At 37.3% G+C, this 26727-nt stretch overlaps 1 protein-coding gene across 5 annotated transcripts in view; it reads left to right on the forward strand.

Annotated features, from left to right (window-relative positions):
- The window catches only part of EPHA5 (EPH receptor A5), a 383390-nt gene that overhangs the window by 268735 nt on the left and 87928 nt on the right, over positions 1-26727 (forward strand). For 3 of the 5 annotated variants that reach the window (XM_043906637.1, XM_043906639.1, XM_043906642.1), the window contains one exon: positions 4527-4632. In XM_043906637.1, the coding sequence (XP_043762572.1) occupies positions 4527-4632 (106 nt within the window). The remainder of the gene's footprint in view (positions 1-4526; positions 4633-26727) is intronic. The other 2 variants (XM_043906638.1, XM_043906640.1) reach the window with 1 other exon arrangement.

Genomic DNA, 26727 nt, shown 5'->3' on the forward strand with positions numbered 1-26727 from the left:
ACTACAAGCTTTTAAAAATAAATGTAAATATATTTTAAAAGTTCTTCCTCACAGCTCCTTTGTTAAGTTTTTCATTATACAAAAAGATATGATTTCAGTGGGCAGTAGATATAAACATGTAAATGTGAATGTATGTGATTTGACGTTACTTGCAAAGTATTTTCATAAAATGTACTAATTTAAATATTTTTTAACATTTTTAGCATGCCATTCGTAGTTGTTTTAATGCAAAATACTCTCCCATATTTTAGCACATTAAGTTAGACTTCTTGGAAATTACTAAAAAAGAAACTCAGCACACATTTTTTCCCTCAAAATTAATACTTTGGTTAGTCTGAAATTGTCCTGTTTTTTATATTTACTTCTGATTAATCACACCTATTTCTGTCAATACCTTATCTGTCAGAGTCCCAAACTGGCACATTGAGACCAGAAGGATTTGTTACAGTCGGATTAGAAGGGCTGTTGAATGCCCTTCTAATTTGAGAGTATTTTTCCATAGGCAGTAGGTATCTATTAATATTTTGTTCAGAGAAACATGATCAAAGTGATATTTTTAGATGTTTCATGTGAGTACCTAGAAGTCAAAGGGAGCACTTAAAGGACCTATGAACCATACTCGAGCGAATTTGATCAAGTAGGTAAATAGTTAATGGAAAAAAAAAGTAATACATGGGGAGAAACATAGAAGATAAACAAAGCATATTTGGTAATTAAGACTAAGTAGGAGTCAAGAAAAATTCAGTTCTACTTAAACCAGGAAGAGACAAAACTAGTCTAGTTTGTTAGACTGATTTAGGTTTGTTTATTTGCATATGCTGTGCTTAGTCACTCAGTCCTGTCCAACTCTTTGGGACCCCATGGTCTGTAGCCCACCAGGACCCTCTGTCCATAGCGATTCTCCAGCCAAGAATACTGGAGTGGGTTTCCATGCCCTCCTCCTCCAGGGGATCTCCTCAACCCAGGGATTGGACTCAGGTCTCCCACACTGCAGGTGGATTCTCTACCATTTGAGGCACTAGGGAAGCCTGTTGATTTAGATACTATTTTTAAATGCCTTTGAGGGTGGATGTGGTTTAAGGGTCAATTTTAATTTTTTTTATGTATTTATTTTTGGCTGTGCTGAGTCTTCGTTAATATGTACACTTTGCCCTGTAGTTGCAGTAAGTACACTTCTCACTGGGGTGGCTTCTTTTGTTGCAAAGCATGGGCTGGAGGGCACGTGAACTTTAGTAGCTGCAGCCTGTGGGCTCAGTAGTTGCAGCTCCCAGGCTTTAGATCACAGGCTCAATAGTTGTAGCCAACAGGCTCTGTTGCTCCATGGCATGTGGGATCCTTTCAGATCAGGGATTGAACCTGTGTCTTCTGCACTGATAGGCGGAGTCTTTACCACTGAGACCCCCAGGGAAGACCAAGAATCAATTTTTTAAACATGTTTATTTTTAACGTGAAAATAAAATCCAAATAAATGGAAACAGTATTTTTTTTTTAATAGAATGATCCTTTGATGAGAAATAAGAGTTGGAGATATAAATGTGGAACTCCTCAGCTTATGTTGTTCAGTCACTCTGTCATGTCTGACTCAAGTTTTAGTTAACTGATGCCATGGGCAAAGAAATATCTATGAGAGACAGGAAGAAAAAGAGGTAAGATGGAAATAGAAAGAAAGAAAGAAGTGAGCAGGATAAAGAACCAGCATTCATCAAGAATTGTTCACACGTAAAATATGGGAAGAGAATTCAGCGTCAGTAGAACTGGCAAAGCAGTGTTTCAGAGCAGGAGAAAGAGAAGTCAGCTCATCTCATGTATAGAAACCAAGAGGAGAAGAGTTTTAAAGATGGAGTGTATGTTCAACAGGGTCAAATACCTCATTACAGTGTATGGTAGGGTAAATGGGGGATTACCTGATGGCTCAGATGGTAAAGAATATGCCTGCAATGTAGGAGACCTGGGTTTAATCCCTGGGTCCAAAGATCCCTGGAGAAGGAAATGGCAATCCACTCCAGTGTTCTTGCCTGGAGAATCCCATGGACAGAGGAGCCTGGTGGGCTGCATAGTCTGTGGGGTCACAAAGATTCAGACATAACTGAGCAACTAACACTTTGACTTTCACTTTGTGAAGTAAATGGAGAATTGCTCATTGCATTTGACAGATATCATATCATGCATAGAACTCAAAGGCAGAAGAAGAAAGGTTTCAGAAAAAAAAAATTAATAATGTTGGTTCTTAGAAGATGCTGTTTTTCAGTCACTAATTCATGTCCAACTCTTTGCGACCCTGTGGACTGCAGTTTGCTAGGCTTCCCTATCCTTCACCATCTCCCAGAACTTGCTCAGACTCATGTGTGTTGAATCAGTGAGGCTGGTTCTAAATGAGTCAGTCAGGATGCTGAAAAATAGAAGAGAATAAAAATGATGGATAAAACAGGAGATAATAAGTATATGTTATATCTCCTGTTTAAATAAGGCTGGCAATAGTTGAAGCACTATGCTAAGAGTTATCTCTAAGCAGAAATATAATGATCCCTGGAAATTATCCCTCTCTGGGGATTAATGAAATGAGACTTTACAAGGTTAAATAATTTGCCTTAATCCATATGTATAGTAAATGCTGGAACTCTTTTCAGACTCAATTTAAATTAATAATATCAGTAAGTTTAGGTATAAGAATTTGTTGTCCCCAAGAGAAATTATCTCATAGGCTTGTAGATAGCAACGAAGCAGACTGTAAGGAAATGAAAATTTTCCCCCAGAGGGAGATTTTAAAGATCAGCGCCTTGGAAGAGACAGGAAAAATTCAAACAGTGGAGGTAGGTAAAGCAAAAGAAAGGTATGCTATTATATTTAACCGTGGGATTCAGACTTGATCAGTCTTTTTTATCTATAGAATTTAACATTTCTAAAATGTAGGAGGTGGGAATGGATTAGTCTACTGAGAAAATGAGGAAGACTCATTATGAGCATGACTTTGTAAGGAAATTAAGAGAGGACCAAAAGCTTTGAAGGCCAAATGAAATAACACTGAGTTTATTTGGACCAAGTCTTCATGGTTTTCTCAAGAAACAGTGCCACCTGCCTAAAGCAGATTTAAAGAACTGAGGGGGAAAAAAGTAATTTGAATTTGCAAATTAATAAAGCTAATCTTGGGGGAGGCTACTACCTATGATAGTGGGGTAGCTTTGCCCTACCACATTTATACTGCTCACTGGTAATAAATTCTCTACCATGCATCTCAGTATCAAAGGACAGGAAAGAGCAGGGTAAAGAGACTTTGTATCGCAACTCTTGTTATCCAAGAAAAGGGGGAGGAAGAGTACAGATTTAAATTGTAAATAATAGTTTTTCTCATCCATGAACCAGTTGTTGTCAATATTGGATTCTTGAAGATTGATCTGAAAGGGTGAAAATGTAGATCTGTGTAAGAAGGTTGTCAGAGAATCAGTCAATTTTGGTTGAAAGAATCAATGAAGAGATGACAAGCCTAGAATAGGAAACATTTGAATGTCCAAAACTATTGATAGGACCAAGATCAGGTAAGAGATTGTAAAAAAACAAAACAGGAAGTACAGTTGTTATTAGTTTTGGTGACTTAAAATTTGTTATCATGGAGGTGAACTTATCTAAGTTCACTCTGAATTTATCAAAATATAATGTAACCCAATAAACATGCTAAGTATCCCACTGAGGGTTTCTTGAGAACATTAATAAAATATATTTTGCTCTATAGGTTTCTTATTTTAATCAACTTAGTTTTAGTTATCAGCACAAAAGAAAAATTTATTTGCTTTTTTTAGATGCAACTGTCTGATTATGTCCATATTCCTCTTATTATGGTAATTGTGTTATTAAGGTATAAAATATTCCATCTAAATACACATATTAGAAAAAGATCATGTAAACAAATATAATCTTAATGTAGACTTAAAATTCTAAATGATATTGATATTTTTGAAAATGTCCTAATAATGGAGGTATATTTAGTTATTATATTCTTTTTGAAATATTGATTTTTAAAATTATATTGATAATAGTGATATCATATGAGGTCATAGCCACATCATTTTGGACATTTCAATTGATGTCTCTAAGAAAAAGTCCTATCTAAGATAATGAGGCGTTTTTTTCCTAGAGAACAGCCACATGCAAACTCTAAAAATATCAAATCACATATACTTAATATCTCCTATTTAGGAGGTGCTTGAAATTACAGACTAAGTTCCAATTTTTTCTTGCAAGGCTAAGATAGCTAAATGAATACTATGTGAACAATGACATTCATTTTTTATGATGACAGGGAAATAATCAGTGACTTAGTTGGTCTTCCAAATTTCCATTTGGAAAATAAATATTTTCTCCTAAAAATGTCTTTTCAATTACACATGGTCGAGAAGAGATATTAGGGGGAAATCTCAGCCAAGTGTGGGTGAATTGCTTAAACCGTGCATTGATTACTGACTATTAAGCAGCTCTTATTTGAATGCATATGATCACTTTAACCACAGGCTCCATTTTCTGTCTCCTATCAGCAGTTGCAGCATCCAGCGATCAAAGCCAGATTCCTATAATTGCTGTGTCTGTGACAGTGGGAGTCATTTTGTTGGCAGTGGTTATCGGCTTCCTCCTCAGTGGAAGGTAAGACAGGAAGCTGTGCTTCTGAACTTTTGCAGCTGATCTCTGCTTTACCTTGATCTGACCGTTGACTGTTAATCACATCCCAAAACAAATCAGGCAAGTGATATATCATTAGATAGCCTCTATGTAGGATATATTTCTTAAGCTTTACCTTGTCCGTGTGAGTGCTAACTTTTAAGCACACAATTTCTCTTTTCCAGGTATATTCTCTTCACATGAATAGTATTAACTTGTTATTATTTATTATGTTGTTAATATAACCATATCTTTTCCTGATATAGTTTATTTTAACCTAAGTTTTTTTTTTCCTCTCTAAAGTATTTGTCAGTATATCCTCTCAAAGGTTTCAGTTGTAGTGTTTAGGAAGGCCTGTGTCTCTGCTTATTATTTGAGAAGAATAAGACTAATAATTCCAGTTTAGCCAGCATTCTATACTAACAGGGTGATGGATACAAAGTAGACACTCTGGCAAACAGGCATTTTGAGAAATCACCACCCCATTTTTATGACTGCTTTTAAATTCAGCTTCTGAGTGATTTCAACCTGAAAATATCAATCAGAGTGTATACTGATTTAAAGTGAATTTTATTGAATGTTATATCAATAGATACATTAATATGTGCATTAAATATCTACATTTTTCACTTTGAACAAAGAGGCAGAGCCCCCAATAAGAGTTCACAAGGAAGGTGTTTCCTGACATTGGTCAAAGCATAATCAATCTTTCTAAAAATAAATAAATAAACGAAAGCATGAGTGTGTTCTATTCCTGCAACAAACATATTTCCGTTTTTCATCCAGGCCACTGTTAGAAGGGATATTCAGTAATGAGAGCTGTCCATTTGAAAATGCTCTGATGTGAGACTGTTACAGAAACCCTGATAAGTCTTCATGAAAGTATTAAAACCTAAAGAAATATATTTTAAAATATATTATGATTCAAAAAAGTCAAGAAATCAATATTCATATTGATTTTGTACTGTTTTACTCATTTACTTTTGACTCTTGGGCACCTATTCAACCGATAAATATATAGAATTAGGCATTTTCAGTATCCTGCATATTGTATTACGAAAAGATTTATGACTACATCTTTAAATTACAGTCGAAAATAAATTACTTTATTTTCATAAAATAAATTTCATAAAACACTGTTACTTCCTTTTAACATCCTTTTTCTTTCCCCCGAATTCTCTTTCTTCTAGTTCTTGTTCATTTATGAGTGTTCAAAGTTTTCTTAAGAAATCGTTGCTTACTTTTACTATTAGAATAGCAGTGATTCACTTTCAGAATTGCTAGCTGGGAAGCAGTCTGTGTTCTATTGAGGACTGCCAGCCCTGCTCAAGCCAGAGCCTGGCTGGATCGTGCCCCAATGATCTGTTCTCTCTGAAGTCACTTAGGGAGAATGCTCTACTTTTGTCTTTGCTTTCTGGAAGAGAACCTAATTCCACCAATCCTGTCATAAAAACTTTGCTTAGATTTTGATCAAGTAAGGTAATTGATTTGAGTGAATTATAACTACTAAAACAACTATGATGATATAATCTGTCTTTTCTACCCAAAAGGGTGGTTGACTATCATACATTTGCAGAGCTGGTTTGTGATATCAGTTATTTACTTGTGACTGAGATACTGGTTGGCCTGTTTCTTTCCAGTAAATTCAGAAGTGTTACTCAGGTATAGGCACGTGGGAATCATAAGAAGACATTATTTGTCTGGTCCACTGAATAAAAATGGAGGAAAGGGGCAAGGTCTAGAGATCAATATGTTTGTGTGTTTGAAGATTTATTAGAGAGCAGATTAAATACAAGAAGCATTTTACTGTAGACTTACAGTTTATCTATGTAACCTAAGTATTGTTAATGTGAATTTACTGATGACATTCAGCTAGGGATCCTCGCTGACCTATATATGAATCAAACACTTACCCCTGCCCCCATTTTTTCCTTAATATATATAAAACTGACTTAAAAGCAATTCACTTCGTTACATCTGCAGCATTAGACAAAATGAGAGAAGTTTCAGTATACCTACTGCTTGGTAACTGAAGAAGAGTATAGCTTTAGCATGCATGCACACACTTATACAAATCCATATGCATCAGAAACTACCATACAAGAATAACTAAATTTTAGTGTCTAGAAATATTTAATGTATTTCTAAGTTGAATTAAAATGATATCTACCCCTAAGAAGAGAAGCTTAATTTTCAGCATTATTAAACCCAAATCTTGATATTTTTGGATCTAGTGTATTGCGGAAGTATATTACTTTTTAAAAAATAGCAGCAATTATAATTTGGACACTGTGATGTTGAGACTAGGAATTTACAGGTTAAAGGAAAAACACACTTTACTAAAAATTAATCTGAGATTTATATTTCTTTACCAGCAAATTTTCTGCATGAAACTTTAATTGCTTCATTTTGTTGGATGTGCATTCTTGAATTTCAGGGAGCATTTGTCTTATGATAGAAATATCTCTGGCTATTATATTTTACTTTTCATGAACTTAAATAGACTTATTTAGAAGTTAAATGATACGAGTCTAAAGGGACTTTTCATATCTCATTCAAGGCAATTTTTGTTGGCACTAAGAAAATCTTATCTACCTGGTAGTACCTGGAGTATACGGAATTAATAAAGTTTTGTCAAATTAAAGAAAAACTAAATGAAGAGATATGGGCAAAACCTAACAAAAATTTGAGGAATTATCTTTAAAGCACTAGCAAATTACTGAAAAAAGTCTGTACTAGGAATGGTCAAAGGACACTGACATTGAATTATACATATTTCTCCTTGTGCTAAAATATGATTGATGAACACAAAAATATAGAAACATTTAGACTCCACCCTCACTTTGAACTTCTTCTCTTTTATCACCTTTTAACTTCTTGAATATTTTGTAAACCAGATATTTGCTCCTGGTTAAAATCTCTTTTAATTACAAATAATTTAACTTCTCAGTGGTGACATAGACTTAAATTTGATATATTGCAAATATATTACTATCTGTATGTGATATTCACCGAAGTTTATATCATCATTTGGGCATGGGAGAATGTATGTCTTGAAGGTACATCAGTCAGTTCAGTTTAGTTGTTCAGTCGTGTCCGACTCTTTGCAACCCCATGGACTGCAGCCCCACCAGACTTGCCTGTCCATCAGCAACTCCCGGAGCTTACTCAGACTCATGTCCATTGAGTCAGTGATGCCATCCAACGATCTCATCCTCTGCCGTCCCCTTCCCCTCCCGCCTTCAATCTTTCCCAGCATCAGGGTCTTTTCCAATGAGTCAGTTCTTCACATAAGGTGGCCAAAGTATTGAAGTTTCAAAGATACATAAAATACTTTTAAACCAAAATCATTTTTTTCATGGTAATTTTTTCTTTTGGAAAAAATGGTGGTATGATTCATTAATTCAAGAAGTATTTGACTTCTTATTAAATGCCTGTCATAAATCTTATGTTAGGAAAAACAATGGCTTGGTGCTAAAATATGCTGGATCTAGAAACTTTTCTTCAAGCTCCTTTGTAGCCAAATAAGATAGTTGTACAGGCATTTTGAATGCAGCTATATAGTTCAGACAAGTACCAGAGCTCTGCCCACATTTTATATAAAAGCACAATAGCTTCTGAAATGAATCCTTTTTATAGGGTATGAAGTATTCTAAAACCTTCAGAGAAGCATCTTTGCCTAGTGGAAGCAACACAATAATAATATTGATAATAGTAAGTTTAATATTTTCTAGATGAATGACATATGACCTGCTAGTAGGCACTGTTCCAAGGACTTCAAATGTAATATCTCACAACTCCCATGTCTCATTATTAGCTCTATCTCCAATTTTTACTTCATAAAAGTTATCTCCTTGATGTTTCTTGAATTTTGTAAAAATAGCCTACCTGTAAGGCTTTTGCACTGGCTCTTCTTACTGTCTAAAACTCTTTTGCCCCAGAAAGAAACAGGACTTTCTCCTTCTTTCTTTGCTTAACCTCATTCTCTCAATTAAGTTTTCTGTAATAGTGGCTCATGATTTCTTCCTCTGTGCATCAGATCTTCCTTACCCTGATTTGCCTCATTATAGCACCCATTGCCATTATAATATACATATTAATATTTGTGTGTATTATTTTGTCTTCCCTGGTGGCTCAGTTGGTGAAGACTCTGCCTGCAGTGCAGAATAAAGTGTGTATATTTGTATCTATTTGGTTTATTTTCTGTCTCCCATACTTGAATATAAGCTTCAGAATGACAGGGATTTATATCTGCAGGTTCCCTCACCTTAGGACAATGTCTAGAACATAAATTATACAGTTAGTTAATAAGGGCCTGGTTCTTGGGCATATCTCTAACTCTAGAGATCCTTCCACTTCACTATTTAACTTTCCTGTAACTTACATCATTCAACTATATGATTTTGGTGAAACTCTGAACTCTTATATATAAAGCCAGTGGGTTTCTACTGCTAAAAATTATAGTATTAACATTTAAAAACTCTCTAAACTGATATAATATGAATAAAATAACCCTTAGAAATTAATGTCAGTGATATATTGACCCTAAAGTAAATTAAAGAACATATTGGGTTAGGGACTTCACTGGTGGTGCAGTGGATATGGAAAACTCAGCAGTGGCCACAGGACTGGAAAAGGTCAGTTTTCATTCCAATCCCAAAGAAAGGCAATGCCAAAGAATGTTCATACTACCGCACAATTGCACTGATCTCACACGCTGGTAAAGTAATGCTTAAAATTCTCCAAGCCAGGCTTCAGCAATACGTGAACCGTGAACTTCTGGATGCTCAAGCTGGTTTTAGAAAAGGCAGAGGAACCAGAGATCAAGTTGCCAACATCCGCTGGATCATCAAAAAAGCAAGAGAGTTCCAGAAAAACATCTATTTCTGCCTTATTGGCTATGCCAAAGCCTTTGAATATGTGGATCACAATAAACTGTGGAAAATTCTAAAGGAGATGGCATACCACACCACCTGACCTGCCTCTTGAGAAACCTGTATGCAGGTCAGGAAGCCTCAGAACTGGACATGGAAAAACAGACTAGTTCCAAATAGAAAAAGGAGTATGTCAAGGCTGTATATTGTCATCCTGCTTGTTTAACTTATATGCAGAGTACCTCATGAGAAACTCTGGGCTGGAGGAAGCACAAGCTGGAATCAAGATTGCCAGGAGAAATATCAATAACCTCAGATATGCAGATGACACCACCCTTATGGCAGAAAGTGAAGAAGAACTAAAGAGCCTCTTGATGAAAGTGAAAGAGGAGAGTGAAAAAGTTGGCTTAAAGCTCAACATTCAGAAAACTTAGATCATGGCATCTGGTCCCATCCCTTAATGGCAGATAGATGGGGAAACAGTGGAAACAGTGTCAGACTTTATTTTTCTGGGCTCCAAAATCACTGCAGATGGTGATTGCAGCCATGAAATGAAAAGACGCTTACTCCTTGGAAGGAAAGTTATGACCAACCTAGACAGCATATTAAAATGCAGAGACATTACTTTGCCAACAAATGTCCACCTAGTCAAGGCTACGGTGTTTCCAGTGGTCATGTATGGATGTGAGAGTTGGGCCATAAAGAAAGCTGAGCACTGAATAATTAATGCTTTTGAACTGTGGTGTTGGAGAAGACTCTTGAGAGTCCCTTGGACTGTGAGGAGATCCAACCAATGGAGATCAGTCCTAGGTGTTCATTGAAAGGACTGATGTTGGAGCTGAAACTCCAATACTTTGGCCACGTGATGTGAAGAGCTGACTTGTGTGAAAAGACCCTGATGCTGGGAATTATTGAGGGCAGGAGAAGAAGGGGATGACAGAAGATGAGATGGTTGGCTGGCATCACTGACTCAATGGACATGAGTTTAAGTAATATCCAGGAGTGTGTGATAGACAGGGAGGCCTGGCGTGCTGCGGCTCATGGGGTCTCAAAGAGTCGGACACGACTGAGCGACTGAACTGAACTGAGGTAGAGCCCAAGGGCTCTGATACGTACTGAGAGATAGATTGAAGGAGGAATATCCATCCAGAGGTGACAGAGAAGGCGTGGTCCATGAAGAGGCAGGAGACCAGATGATTGTTCGATTCCTAAAGTGGGACTGGTCACCACCTTGAATCCAGCCCCCATGTTAGAGCTCTTGACCTGCATCTTCACAGGTGACGCAGGCTCTGACAGGAACCTGATACACAGCCCCACAGAGTAAATCAGTCAGCAGCACTGAGACCTTAACTAAGAAGAGTATGGGAAAGCATGCTTCATGGCAGTACCTTTAGAGCTCATGCCTGAATCTGAAGTAGAGTCAATCTCAGACAAAGCACACGGCCTAAGAATGACGAGAGAGGCTCCCACCCAGTGTCTTTTTTCATATCCCCCTCTTCGTCTCTCAATATGTAAACCTCACTCACGTGTCAAGACTCACATCAACTGTTTGTTCTATAATCAAACCTTCCTCAACTCCTTTAGCCAAAGTATTCTCTCCTTCCACTTAAGCCTCAACAGTGTACCAGTATTTCCCATGGAATGTAATGCTTTCAACCACAAATTATAGTAAATATGTTCTCTCTTCTGCCCGCCAGTAAGTATTTAGAGGATAAAGACTTTTGTGGCTCTCCCACATAACCTAATTGAATGAATGACTCATGAATTATTGAATTAAAGATAAACTGGGTGTCAATCTCTATTTGAAGTGCTTTGTCTCATTTTTCCCCTATTAATGTTCATAGTTTGGAAAATAAAAAAAAAATGTTAGTAACACTGACATAAGCACAGTAAAATACCTAAACCATAAATGTGCTTTCTTCCTGAGTAATGAAACTTTTGGTGTCATCCAGAAAATAAATGCAATGATGTCAAAGAAGTATTGCATAGGAATTAAGAAATCTTCACTAGCTTACATTATTTATTTGACATCTGGACATGCTAATGCCAGTATAGTGACATACCTGGTGATATCAAGCAGTGTCCAGTTTTATAAATGATAATATAACATCAGCATGATTGTACTTCTCTCGCAGTCTCCTTAAGTTATGGACATCGTGCATCTGTTAGTATAATTGGCACATTAACAACTAGGATTATGTACTTTCAGAGCTTGATAAGCTTTGATAAAAGTAAGTATTACACAAAATATTTTAATCAGATACTACTTTATTTTGAAATAATTGTAAATAGACAAATATTCGTAATCACATGCAATCACTGATTTTAGAAAAGAGCTCATTAAAAGCAAATTCAACATTTTATGAATTAGCAATAGATGTGACATTATAAAACTCTAATAAATCCAAGCATGTGTATTGATTTAATATCTGGGAGTTATTATCCCTTCTATTTTCTCATGATTACATGCTTTTTTCTTCAAAGGCTCTGAATCAAAGATAATGAGAGACCAGATCATAATTTATTAATAACAGGCAAATGGGGATCAGGGCACAGTAGTGCCAGAAAGACTGGGAGCATAGCAACAACTAATTGCCCACTGTGGGAAGTTAATCATCCTGGGAAACTGAACCCAAGAGGGTTACTGGCTCAATTGCTCAACATTATTGAATATCCCACCTGCGACTTCTCACAGCTCAAGCATGTAAACATCACTGCAACTCTCAGGAAGTTATACTGAGGCAAATATTTGAAAGGAAAACCTCTCTTCATGGTACTGGAGGCAAGTTAATGTCATTGATTTGCAAAGATGAAATTTATTTTAGCAAGAATCTGAAGGTTCATATTTCAAGTACTATGAAACACAAGACGGGTCAAAAGCCTAACAACAAGAGCCAAATACACTTTCTTTTTTGGTTTTTTGAATCTCTGTTTGCCTGAAGCTCTGTTTCTGTGAGAACGTGATCCCCATCTCAAAGAGCGAGCATGCTGTCATACCAGAAGATGCTGGGCTCTGGAAGAAAACCCTTCTAGGTTTCTGGGAATCTCACCACATCTTTCAGAGTCCACAATAGCCCAGGCTTTCATAGTAGCCTGAGAGCCAGCTCTGCAGACAAAATCAATAGCATTGCGCTATGCCAAAGGGTAGACCATCTATTCAACAAAAAAAATCAGTTAATTTCCTGAGCCATGTCTAGGAATATACTTACTGCTGAGGAATGAAGCAAATGAACAATAAAATGTTCCAAATGATTTTAAACACCAGGATAAAGCTACACTTGTTCAAGACCTGTGCTCTTTTTTAAAACTTGTGTGAACCTGGAAAGTAATAAATGTTTCTAATGGAATAGCAACTCACACTCAAACAGCTGAATTCTTATTTTTTTTTTTCATTTATTTATATTAGTTGGAGGCTAATTACTTTACAGTGCTGTGTGAAAGTGTTGAATTCAGATCTGTCTGATGGCTGTGATGGTTATAGTGCTACAATACATACTATATCCCAGTTATCTTTCTTACCAAATTCTTTTAATGATCCTTCATCCCCTGCTTCTTTCTTATTTCTTTCTCTCCTGACTTCCTAATCTCACAGAAAAATGACAAACTTCTGTATCCGATCTTTGGCAAACATTTGCTATCAACAGTCTATAAGCATTTTCCACACTCTTGGAGTCATCAGTATTGCAGATAACAATGTTAGTATTATGTTTTTATTATTATTTTATGTTTAATTATATACTTCCAATGATTATTTATGTAAAGACTTATCTTTTGTTCCTGTTCTTGTGGTCTGCTGCTGAGTTGCACATCTCTGTGATGGTCATGAATTCTCTTGAGTCAGGGTCGATTGAAAGGCAAGTCAGATCACTGAGTTTTTTGTTTTCATTTTTGTTTTCACTTTCTTTACACACCACTTCTTTCATCCTGATTGGCAAGATATCATCAAATTGGTAAACTGAGACATCTATGTGTTGATTAGTGGAAAAAAGTTTCTTTGTTTCTTTCTTCTTCTTTTTTTTTTTTTGGTCATTCTTAGGCCAACTACATAAATCCTCTTCAGTGTTCCTCCACATCAAATATTCCATTGGATTCAACTAATCCCTCATATCTCACAAACACCACTTCTCCACCTCCAAGAACTCTCCACTGACACTGAGAAATCCTAGTGTGGCTTTCACATTCTTATGCCTATTTCATATGATTTTCCTGAGGCAAATCTAATAGACATTGATTTGAACTGATTCTATTCATTTATGATGTACACATTTTGCCAACATTTAAAAAAAATCTTATCTGTGGAGTTCAATTCTGGCCATATAATTTTGATTGTTTAGTACTTTAACTTGCTGAAACTTTGCTCAATGCTTCCCCCTGTTTAATGCAAAGATCTATCTTTTTCTTTTTTTTTTTTTAATTTATTTATTTATTTTTTCAGTGGGTTTTGTCATACATTGACATGAATCAGCAATAGATTTACACGTATTCCCCATCCCGATCCCCCCTCCCACCTCCCTCTCCACCCGATTCCTCTGGGTCTTCCCAGTGCACCAGGTTCTAGCACTTGTCTCATGCGTCCCACCTGGGCTGGTGACCTGTTTCACCATACATAATATACATGCTGTTCTTTAGCAACATCCCACCCTCACCTTCTCCCACAGAGTTCAAAAGTCTGTTCTGTACTTCTGTGTCTCTTTTTCTGTTTTGCATATAGGGTTATTGTTACCATCTTTCTAAATTCCATATATATGTGTTAGTATGCTGTAATGTTCTTTATCTTTCTGGCTTATTTCACTCTGTATAATGGGCTCCAGTTTCATCCATCTCATTAGGACTGGTTCAAATGAATTCTTTTTGACGGCTGAGTAATATTCCATGGTGTATATGTACCACAGCTTCCTTATCCATTCATCTGCTGATGGGCATCTAGGTTGCTTCCATGTCCTGGCTATTATAAACAGTGCTGCGATGAACATTGGGGTGCACGTGTCTCTTTCAGATCTGGTTTCCTCAGTGTGTATGCCCAGGAGTGGTATTGCTGGGTCATATGGCAGTTCTATTTCCAGTTTTTTAAGAAATCTCCACACTGTTTTCCATATCGGCTGTACTAGTTTGCATTCCCACCAACAGTGTAAGAGGGTTCCCTTTTCTCCACACCCTCTCCAGCATTTATTGCTTGTAGACTTTTGGATAGCAGCCATCCTGACTGGCATGTAATGGTACCTCATTGTGGTTTTCATTTGCATTTCTCTGATAATGAGTGATGTTGAGCATCTTTTCATGTGTTTGTTAGCCATCTGTATGTCTTCTTTGGAGAAATGTCTGTCTAGTTCTTTGGCCCATTTTTTGATTGGGTCATTTATTTTTCTGGAATTGAGCTTCAAGAGTTGCTTGTATATTTTTGAGATTAATCCTTTGTCTGTTTCTTCATTTGCTATTACTTTCTCCCAATCTGAGGGCTGTCTTTTCACCTTACTTATAGTTTCCTTTGTAGTGCAAAAGCTTTTAAGTTTCATTAGGTCCCATTTGTTTATTTTTGCTTTTATTTCCAATATTCTAGGAGGTGGGTCATAGAGGATCTTGCTGTGATTTATGTCGGAGAGTGTTTTGCCTATGTTCTCCTCTAGGAGTTTTATAGTTTCTGGTCTTACATTTAGATCTTTAATCCATTTTGAGTTTATTTTTGTGTATGGTGTTAGAAAGTGTTGTAGTTTCATTCTTTTACAAGTGGTTGACCAGTTATCCCAGCACCACTTGTTAAAGAGGTTGTCTTTTTTCCATTGTGTATCCTTGCCTCCTTTGTCAAAGATAAGGTGTCCATAAGTTCGTGGATTTATCTCTGGGCTTTCTATTCTGTTCCATTGATCTATATTTCTGTCTTTGTGCCAGTACCATACTGTCTTGATGACTGTGGCTTTGTAGTAGAGTCTGAAGTCAGGCAGGTTGATTCCTCCAGTTCCATTCTTCTTTCTCAAGATTACTTTGGCTATTCGAGGTTTTTTGTATTTCCATACAAATTGTGAAATTCTTTGGTCTAGTTCTGTGAAAAATACCGTTGGTAGCTTGATAGGGATTGCATTGAATCTATAGATTGCTTTGGGTAGAATAGCCATTTTGACAATATTGATTCTTCCAATCCATGAGCCTGATATGTTTCTCCATCTGTTTGTGTCCTCTTTGATTTCTTTCATCAGTGTTTTATAGTTTTCTATGTATAGGTCTTTTGTTTCTTTAGGTAGATATATTCCTAAGTATTTTATTCATTTTGTTGCAATGGTGAAAGGTATTGTTTCCTTAATTTCTCTTTCTGTTTTTTCATTGTTAGTATATAGGAATGCAAGGGATTTTTGTGTGTTAATTTTATATCCTGCAACTTTACTATATTCATTGATTAGCTCTAGTAATTTTCTGGAAGAGTCTTTAGGGTTTTCTATGTAGAGGATCATGTCATCTGCAAACAGTGAGAGTTTCACTTCTTCTTTTCCTATCTGGATTCCTTTTACTTCTTTTTCTGCTCTGATTGCTGTGGCGAAAACTTCCAACACTATGTTGAATAGTAGTGGTGAGAGTGGGCACCCTTGTCTTGTTCCTGATTTCAGGGGAAATGCTTTCAATTTTTCACCATTGAGGGTGATACTTGCTGTGGGTTTGTCATATATAGCTTTTATTATGTTGAGGTATGTTCCTTCTATTCCTGCTTTCTGGAGAGTTTTAATCATGAATGGGTGTTGAATTTTGTCAAAGGCTTTCTCTGCATCTATTGAGATAATCATATGGTTTTTATCTTTCAATTTGTTCATGTGGTGTATTACATTGATTGATTTGCGGATATTAAAGAATCCTTGCATTCCTGGGATAAAGCCCACTTGGTCGTGGTGTATGATTTTTTTTAATATGTTGTTGGATTCTGTTTGCTAGAATTTTGTTAAGGATTTTTGCATCTATGTTCATCAGTGATATTGGCCTGTAGTTTTCTTTTTTTGTGGCATCTTTGTCTGGTTTTGGAATTAGGGTGATGGTGGCCTCATAGAATGAGTTTGGAAGTTTACCTTCCTCTGCAATTTTCTGGAAGAGTTTGAGTAAGATAGGTGTTAGCTCTTCTCTAAATTTTTGGTAGAATTCAGCTGTGAAGCCATCTGGTCCTGGGCTTTTGTTTGCTGGTAGATTTTTGATTACAGTTTCGATTTCCTTGCTTGTGATGGGTCTGATAAGATCTTCTATTTCTTCCTGGTTCAGTTTTGGAAGGTTATACTTTTCTAAGAATTTGTCCATTTCATCCAAGTTGTCCATTTTATTGGCATAGAGCTGCTGGTAGTAGTCTCTTATGATCCTTTGTATTTCAGTGTTGTCTGTTGTGATCTCTCCACTTTCATTTCTAATTTTGTTAATTTGGTTCTTCTCTCTTTGCTTCTTAATGAGTCTTGCTAATGGTTTGTCAATTTTGTTTATTTTTTCAAAAAACCAGCTTTTAGCTTTGTTGATTTTTGCTATGGTCTCTTTAGTTTCTTTTGCATTATTTCTGCCCTAATTTTTAGGATTTCTTTCCTTCTGCTAACCCTGGGGTTCTTCATTTCTTCCTTCTCTAATTGCTTTAGGTGTAGAGTTAGGTTATTTATTTGGCTTTTTTCTTGTTTCTTGATGTGAGCCTGTAATGCTATGAACCTTCCCCTTAGCACTGCTTTTACAGTATCCCATAGGTTTTGGGTTGTTGTGTTTTCATTTTCATTCATTTCTATGCATATTTTGATTTCTTTTTTGATTTCTTCTATGATTTGTTGGTTATTCAGAAGCGTGTTATTTAGCCTCCATATGTTTGCATTTTTAACAATTTTTTTCCTGTAATTGAGATGTAATTTTACTGCACTGTGGTCAGAAAAGATGACTGGAATGATTTCAATTTTTTTGAATTTTCCAAGACCAGATTCATGGCCCAGGATGTGATCTATTCTGGAGAAGGTTCCGTGTGCACTTGAGAAAAAGGTGAAGTTGATTGTTTTGGGGTGAAATGTCCTATAGATATCAATCAGGTCTAGCTGGTCCATTGTGTCATTCAAGGTTTGTGTTTCCTTGTTAATTTTCTGTTTAGTTGATCTATCCATAGTTGTGAGTGGGGTATTAAAGTCTCCCACTATTATTGTGTTAGTATTAATTTCCTCTTTCATACTCGTTAGCGTTTGCCGCACATATTGTGGTGCTCCTATGTTGGGTGCATATATATTTATAATTGTTATATCTTCTTCTTGCATTAATCCTTTGATCATTATGTAGTGTCCTTCTTTGTCTCTTTTCACATCCTTTATTTGAAAGTCTATTTTATCTGATATGAGTATTGCGACTCCTGCTTTCTTTTGGTCTCCGTTTGCATGAAATATTTTTTTCCAGCCCTTCACTTTTAGTCTGTATGTGTCTCTTGCTTTGAGGTGGGTCTCTTGTAGACAGCATATATAGGGGTCTTGTTTTTGTATCCATTCAGCCAATCTTTGTCTTTTGGTTGGGGCATTCAACCCATTTACATTTAGGGTAATTATTGATAGGTGTGGTCCCGTTGCCATTTACTTTGTTGTTTTGGGTTCACGTTTATACAACCTTTCTGCATTTCCTGTCTAGAGAAGATCCTTTAGCATTTGTTGAAGAGCTGGTTTGGTGGTGCTGAATTCTCTCAGTTTTTGCTTATCTGTAAAGCTTTTGAATTCTCCTTCATATCTGAATGAGATCCTTGCTGGATACAGTAATCTAGGTTGTAGGTTATTCTCTTTCATTACTTTCAGTACGTCCTGCCAATCCCTTCTGGCCTGGCGGGTTTCTATTGATAGATCAGCTGTTATCCTTATGGGAATCCCTTTGTGTGTTATTTGTTGTTTCTCCCTTGCTGCTTTTGATATTTGTTCTTTGTGTTTGATCTTTGTTAATTTGATTAATATGTGTCTTGGGGTGTTTCACCTTGGGTTTATCCTGTTTGGGACTCTCTGGGCTTCTTGGACTTGGGTGGCTATTTCCTTCCCCATTTTAGGGAAGTTTTCAGCTATTATCTCCTCGAGTATTTTCTCATGGCCTTTCTTTTTGTCTTCTTCTTCTGGGATTCCTATGATTCGAATGTTGGGGCGTTTCACATTGTCCCAGAGGTCCCTGAGGTTGTCCTCATTTCTTTTGATCCTTTTTTCTTTTTTCCTCTCTGCTTCATTTATTTCCACCATTTTATCTTCTACCTCACTTATCCTATCTTCTGTCTCCGTTATTCTACTCTTGGTTCCCTCCAGAGTGTTTTTGATCTCATTCATTGCATTATTCATTTTTAATTGACTCTTTTTTATTTCTTCTAGGTCTTTATTAAACATTTCTTGCATCTTTTCAATCTTTGTCTCCAGGCTATTTATCTGTAACTCCATTTTGTTTTCAAGATTTTGGATCATTTTTATTATCATTATTCTAAATTCTTTTTCAGGTAGATTCCCTATCTCCTCCTCTTTTGCTTGACTTGGTGGGCATTTTTCATGTTCCTTTACCTGTTGGGTATTTCTTTGCCTTTTCATCTTGTTTAGATTGCTGTGTCTGGAGTGGGCTTTCTGTATTCTGGAGGTCTGTGGTTCCTTTTTATTGTGGAGGATTTACCCCGTGGGTGGGGTTAGACGATTGGCTTGTCAAGGTTCCCTGGTTAGGAAAGTTTGTGTCGGTGTTCTGGTGCGTGGAACTTGATATCTTCTCTCTGGAGAGCAATGGAGTGCTCAGTAATGAGTTTTGAGATGGGTCTATGTATAGGTGTCACCTTGGGCAGCCTGTATGTTGACGTTTAGGGCTATGTTCCTGCGTTGCTGGAGAATTTGCTTGGTATGTCTTGCTCTAAAACTTATTGGCTCTTGGGTGGTGGTTGGTTTCAGTGTAGGTATGGAGGCTTTTGGAAGGTCATTTATTACTTAAAGTTCCATGTAGTCAGGAGTTTTCTGGTGTTCTCAGGTTTTGGGCTTAAGTCTCCTGCCTCTGGATTTCAGTTTTCTTCTTCCTGTAGTCTCAGGACTTCTCCAACTATACAGCACTGATAATAAAATTTCTAGGTTAGTGGCGAAAAGATTCTCCCCCGTTAGGGACACCCAGAGAGGTTCACAGAGTTACATGAAGAAGAGGAGAGGGAGGAGGGAGATAGTGTTGAGCAGGAGGAGAAAAAGGGGGACTCAAGAGGAGAGAGACAGATCTACGCAGTTGTCTGTTCCCAGAATGTTCTCCGTAGCCCAGACACCCACCAAGATTCACAGAATTGGATTGGGAAGAAAAGGAGAAAGGAGGAAATAGAGGTGTTCTGAGGTAGAAAACAGAGAGTCAAGATTGGGAGAGAAAAATCAACACACTCCTGAATAAAAATGGGAACTGAATATTGGATTCTTAAATGTGCACAATTTATATCATAGATTGAAAAACAAAAATTAAAAATCTAGAGTAGAGATTAGACTCTTAAAAATACTATATTAAAAACAAAAACCAAAACACACACACAAAAAATTTTTTTAATGTATATGAAGTTCAGTTTAAAACATAGGGCTTCCCTTTTTTTTTTTTTGGTAAGGTTATAGTGTATTGAAAATGAAAATTAAGGAGTAGTAGAGGAGTACTAGAGGACTTTAAAAGAAATAAGAGAAAAAGAAAAATAGAAAATAGAAGAGAAAAAGGAGAAAAAAAAAGAAAGAAAAAAGAATTTTCCCTAATTAAAAAAATCGTAAAAATCTATGAAAATGAAAGTTAAGGAGTGATGGTGGAGTAATAGGGAATTTTAAAGGAAAATAGAAGAGAAAAAAAAATAGAAAAAATTAAAAAAAAATTTTTTTTTTTCTTATTAAAAAAAAAAAAAAGTAAAAATATATCTAGGAATTTCTCTGGAGCTGTTGCAGTCAGTGTCGGTTCGGCTCAGTTTCAGATCTCTCCTCGTTCCAGCTTACAGTTCTCGATATCTACAGGCCTCTTCCGGTGTAATCGGTGTTTTCTACAGGGATTTTAATCTGTTGCACCGCTCTCTTCTGAAGCGGTTCCCTTTGTTTATTTGGCTTCTGTTTGCCGGTTTCTTCAGAGCCTCATTTCCGCCCTGACACAGGCGGGCGGAGGTGGACTCTTATTCAGGTAGCTATTTCCGTCGCGCTGCTGGGAGGGGCTGACGCTGTGGGGATGGGCTGGCGCTGCCGGGAGAGGCTGTCGCTGGTTTCTCGGTCTGCGCTGCTCAGGATCCCAGCCTCTCCACATGGAGCGCGCCGCGCGCGCAGCTCTAGCCCTCTGGTGCTCCACAAAAGCGCGGAACAAAAGGCTGAGTCCGCTCTTGTGCCTTCCCCGTCAGAGCGGTCCAGGCAGCCAGGAGCTTGACCGGCGCACTCTCTCCGGGTGCGGCGCACCCTCTCCCACGGTCCCAGTCTCGGTTTCTGCCAGCGCCAGTCGGGTGTGTGCGCCTTCTGCCCTCTGCCCCCAGCCCGTCCCCGCCCGCGCCGGTCGGGTGCCTGCGCCCTGTGTCTCGCCGCGACCTGCTCCTGCCTCCGGCGGGTCCGGGCCGGCCCGCAGTCTGCGAGCCCCTCTCTGGACTCTCTCGGTCCCCCCATTCCGCGAACGGCCGGCAGCGAGTTCCGGCCGGTCAATTTTCTCTCTCTTCCCTGCTCTCCCACAGTTCAAGTTGGCAACTCACAAAAGCTCCCTCCGATTGTCCTCAGGGCACTCAGGCCCGGACCCTGCCCCAAACAATGCCGCCCGCTCCTCTCCGTGCCCCCCCCACTTGCTGGTGGCGGATGCGGGTGTCTGGGGCACTTTTCTGCTGAGAGTTGCTTTTAGGCACGTCATCTGTGGGTTTTATTTATTGTTTCCCTCCCAGTCAGGTTGCCCTCCTAGATTCAAACACTTCCCCCAGGCCCGCCAGTGCGAGGGTTTCCCGGTGTCTGGAAACGTCCTCTAAAGACTTGCTTCCCGGGACGGATCTCCGTCCTTAGCTCTTTTGTCTCACTTTTTATCTTTTATATTTTTTCCTACCTCCTTTCGAAGACAATGGGCTGCTTTTCTGGGCGCCTGATGACCTCAGCTAGCGATCAGAAGTTGTTTTGTGAAGTTTGCTCTGCGTTCAGATATTCTTTTGATGAATTTGTAGGAGAGAAAGTGGTCTCCCCGTCCTACTCCTCCGCCATCTTGGCTCCTCCCAAGATCTATCTTTTTCAAAGTATAGAGATGTAGGACACATAAGAATGTGAAAGATAATCATAACATACAATCATAGAGCAAAGAATTAAACAAATGTCTTTAAACAATATCTTTAAACAAATATCTTTAAAATATGTAAGAATATAAATTAAGTGAAATATTTCCATACTAATATGAATTTACTTTTTGCCTAGATATACTAGAATTTACCACCAATCCTCATTGCTGAAGTTATTTCTGAGATCTCCATATGTGCCAGCTACATTTTTAAGGATACCAAGTTCAGCATAAGTGTTTCAACAGCTATTAAATTTGTAGAATTTTTCTGATGTTCTTAATTTGCTGCAAGTAAAATTATCTGGAAAATGCCAATCTATAGGTCCAGCCTTCCTCAGAAAATTTTAGGATAAAAGTTAGCCACCCAAATGCCTCACTTCTATCTCATCATGCCAAAGATGATATAAAATCTGTTATCATCAAACCAGCGTGAGTTTAATGTTTATGTGATAAGTGATGTTGAGCATTGTTTGTATACACAGTTTGATGACACAAGTATATGATCGATCAGAATTCTAAATTTCCATGACTTTGTATGTTTTCTAATGCATAAGGACCTCTTGATATATTTTGACATTGGTATCTGACTTTCTCTGACCTCCTTCTGGTCTAGCTGTTTCAAACATACTTATAATGGTCTGCTAGATTAACCTCTTCTCTAGTCATTTAGAATATAAAGGGACAGGACAAACTGGACTTGAGTCTTAATGATTTATAAGGAATCATTCCAAACCTGTGGTAGTGTATACTGTCACTCACTAAGAGGGAAATAGCTACTTTGAAATTGAAGTTAATGTCAGTTTTACTATCTAGTATTTTTCTACCTAAGTCCTGAGGTTTCTAACTCCTCATCCAAGAAATTGAAGTGGAAGTCCTGTATATCTCAAATATCTATCTGAGCCTATGCAGTTTGGCCCATTGCCAGGGTGACTGGGTCCTGCTCGTGTGTCTCCAACTCTTTGAAACTACCCTCAGTCTACGAGTGGAGAAGGAAATGGCAACCTACTCCAGTGTTCTTGCCTGGAGAATCCCAACGATGGAGGAGCCTGGTAGGCTACAGTCCATAGTGTCTCAAAGAGTCGGGCATGACTGAGTGACTTCTCTCTCTCTCTCTCTCTCTCTGAGAATTCTTAAATAGCCCAGCTTGGAAATCTATTAGGGGTCACCTCAGTACATTGGACTGATTCAAAATTGAGAAAAGAGTTCATCAAGGCTGTATGTTGTCACCCTGCTTATTTAACTTATATGCAGAGTACATCATGCAAAGTGCAGGGCTAGATAAATCACAAGCTGGAATCAAGATTGCCAGGAGAAATATCAACAAACTCAGATATGCACATGATAACACTCTAATAGCAGAAAGTGCAGAGAAACTAAACAGCCTCTTGATGAAGGTAAAAGAGGAGATTGAATGAGCTGACTTAAAGCTCAACATTCCAAAAACTAAGATCATGGCACCTGGTCCCATCATTTCATGGCAAATAGATGGAAAAAAAGTGGAAACAGTGACAGATTTTATTTTCTTGTGCTCCAAAATCACTGCAGACAGTGACTGCAGTCACAAAATTAAGAGACTCTTACTCCTTGGAAGAAAAATATGACAAAACTCGACAGCCTATTAAAAAGCAGACACATCACTTTACCCACAATGGTCCGTATAGTCAGAGCTATGATTTTTCTAGTAGTCATGTATGGATGTGAGAACTGGACCATAAAGAAAGCTGAGCACCTAAGAATTGATGCTTTCAAATTATGGTGCTAAAGATGACTCCGAGAGTCCTCTGGACAGCAAGATCAACCAGTCAAACCAGTCAATCCTAAAGAAATCAACCCTGAATATTCTTTGAAAGGACTGATGCTGGTGCATCAGTACTTTGGCTATCTGATGTGAAGAGTCAACTCATTGAAAAAGACTCTGATGCTGGGAAAGATTGAGACCAGGAGGAGGAGGCAACAGAGGTTGAGGTGGTTGGGTGGCATCACCAACTCAATGGACCTGAGTTTCAGCAAACTCTGGGAGATACTGCAGTCCATGGGGTGCAAAGAGTCAGACACAACTTAATAACTGCACAATATATGCATATTTGAGTTCAAAATGTGTAGTTTTATTTTCTATTTTTCTTTGATTAAAATTATAATATGAAAATTCCCTATGTTGTTGAAAATATTTTAAAAATAAAAATTTATTGCCTCTGATATTCTAGTATCTGACTTTTCCCATTTATTTCCTTTTGTTCTGTTTGTTTGTTTTCTTTTGTTGTGTTGGTTTAGGGGAAAGGAGTTGCTGTTTTAGCTCTAATATTCTTAGAACACATTTGTATAATTCAAATTAAGGGAAAGTGAATATGAATATTTTAAAGACTGTTGATACTTATTGATAAATGGCCCTTCTAAAACATTGTACCAATTAGCATTCCCCCCAACAGTGCATGGAATTGCCTGGTGGTTCACAAACTAGTTAGTCTCTGCTAATTTAATAGGAGAAAAATAGTCCTGTGTTTTTAATTGCATTTTTTAAATATTTTTGAGATTTAATAGGATCATTTATGTATTTGCAATGAGTATATTCATTAGTTAATTTACTACCTATTTTATAAATTATGTGTACATGCTCTTTACCCATTTAGCCCAGTGAGATCTTAGCTTTTCATATAGTGAAAATATATCATTAGAAGTAGCAAAATTTGCTTCCATTTTAATAATATTAATTTTGCATGAGGTACAAAAAATATAAATTTTATGTGGTTGAGTATCTAAATTGATATTCTCTATAGACTTATGTAAGTACCAGCACTATTTATCACCCTCTCCTTATTCTGTTTTAGGTCTCTACATGTAACATTTACTAAAAAAATTATCTATGTAGATGTCCTTTTATCTATACTACCTCTAGACTATCAAACCTATTCTTCTAGTTTATATCAGGATCATGTTAGTTTAAATATTATAATTTAGCAACATTTTTCAATATTTGTTCAGGAAAATTCATACTGGGAAATCACATATGGTCACAACTATAAATATTTGATGTATTTTGCATGCACATACATGTACACACATATATGTATATATGCCATTGCGTGTATCTAAAGCAATTATCATTATTAACTACTGTTATGTATGTGTATAACACATTAAAATAGTTAACATTTGTCACGGTTGTATTTAATTTTAAACAGAACTACCGTAATATATGATTTGGAAACTACTGACTAGTACTAATAGGCCAAGTATATATTTACATGGAATTTGAATGGTTTGATATGAAAATAACCACTTAGCTTTCTTTTAAATCATTCCCATAATTAATTAAATTCTCATAATTTTTATCACAAAATACACACATTCCTTGTGTTTTTATAATTTCAGTGTACTTCCCCAGTTACTTTAATTATATGTGAGTGATGTAATTAAACTGAAAGATTAGTCCCAGTTTTTCTACCCAACAAATTTAATAATGATAGGTGTGATTCAACTTTGGAAAATTATTTGACAGCCACAATGCAGAGAGCTAAATAAATTAGAACTTAAATATTTGGCTTATTTCTTTGACTAATCTCTTTCCTTCTTTGGATCCACTCATATTTTTAATAAACATTACACTTTCATTAAGACAAAGGAGTGTTTAAAGTAAATGTTACTATCACAAAACTATGCTTAAAATATTCTAATTTTTTTTTGACTGGCTGGCAAAATTAGCATCACTTTCTTTGCAACTTTGCTTCCCTCTGCTTTTTCCTTTCTACTTCTCTCAAAATAAAACCTAAAATAGGTAAACACAGTCAAGTTAGCGATGACAATTGTACACTCCTCTCAAAGAAGCCTTGGCAGATAGACTTGATTCAGCTGTGAAATGATTGGGAAGAAGTTGTTCAGTGGAAGGAGCTTGTAGAAACTTTCAGCTTTTAGAAATGAAGGTGATTGATGTTTGCTCATGGAGGTATCATCCTACAAGAGAGACACATGATTCAGTAATGTGTGCATGCATGCGTGTTAAGTCACTTCAGTTCTGTCTGGCTCTTTGCAACCCCATGGACTTGAGGCCACCAGGCTTCTCGGTACATGGGATTTTACAGCCTGGGAAGCCCTCAGTATTTTGTATATCAACACTGTTCTTGTGCCAGAACAAAGCTAAGATAATGGTTGATTGCACAAATGACTCTATGTAATTTCCCTTTATTGAACCAGTAAATATTATCTCTTTTGTGGTTAAAAAAAAAAAAAAAAGATAAATGAGAACAAGCCAAGGCTATTTATTAAGCTTGCTATGATAAGGAATCAACCACCAACACCTGAAACTGAGACTCAAAGGCAGGCAGTGGAGTGTAAAAGCTTTACAGTGAAAAAAGGGAAGGCTTCAGGTGTCCCCTAATTGGAGGTTTTAGCCTGGGACAGCCTGAGGTAGGCTAACAGAAAGTAGGTCATCCTATGTGATTAGGCTTCCTCTGCTGTTCAGTGGCTCAGTTATGTCCAACTCTTTGCAACCCCATGGACTGCAGCATGCCAGGTTCACTATATCCCAGAGTTTGCTTAAACTTGTGTCCATTGAATCGATGATGCCATCCAACCATCTCATCCTCTGTCACCCCCTTCCCCTCCTTTCCTCAATCTTTCCCAGCATCAGGGTCTTTTCCAACAAGTTGGCTCTTCTCATCAGTGGCCCAAGTATTGGAGCTTCAGGTTCAGCATCAGTCCTTCCAATGAATATTCAGGATTGATTTCCTTTAGGGTTGACTGGTTTGATCTCAAGAGTCCAAGGGACTCTCGAGAATCTTTTCCAGCACCACATTTTGAAAGCATCACCTCTTCAGTGCTCAGCCTTCTTTATGGTCCAGCTCTCACATCTGTACATGACTACTAGCAAAACCATTGCTTTGACTATACAGACCTTTGTGGGCAAAGCAATGCCTTTTCTTTTTAATAGGCTGTCTAGGTTCATCTTAGCTTTTCTTCCAAGGAGCTTGGACTTAGTCGCTCAGTCATGTCCAACTCTTTG

The sequence above is a fragment of the Cervus elaphus genome, chromosome 6 (genome assembly GCF_910594005.1).
Source record: "Cervus elaphus chromosome 6, mCerEla1.1, whole genome shotgun sequence".
NCBI classification, from domain to species: Eukaryota; Metazoa; Chordata; class Mammalia; order Artiodactyla; family Cervidae; genus Cervus; species Cervus elaphus.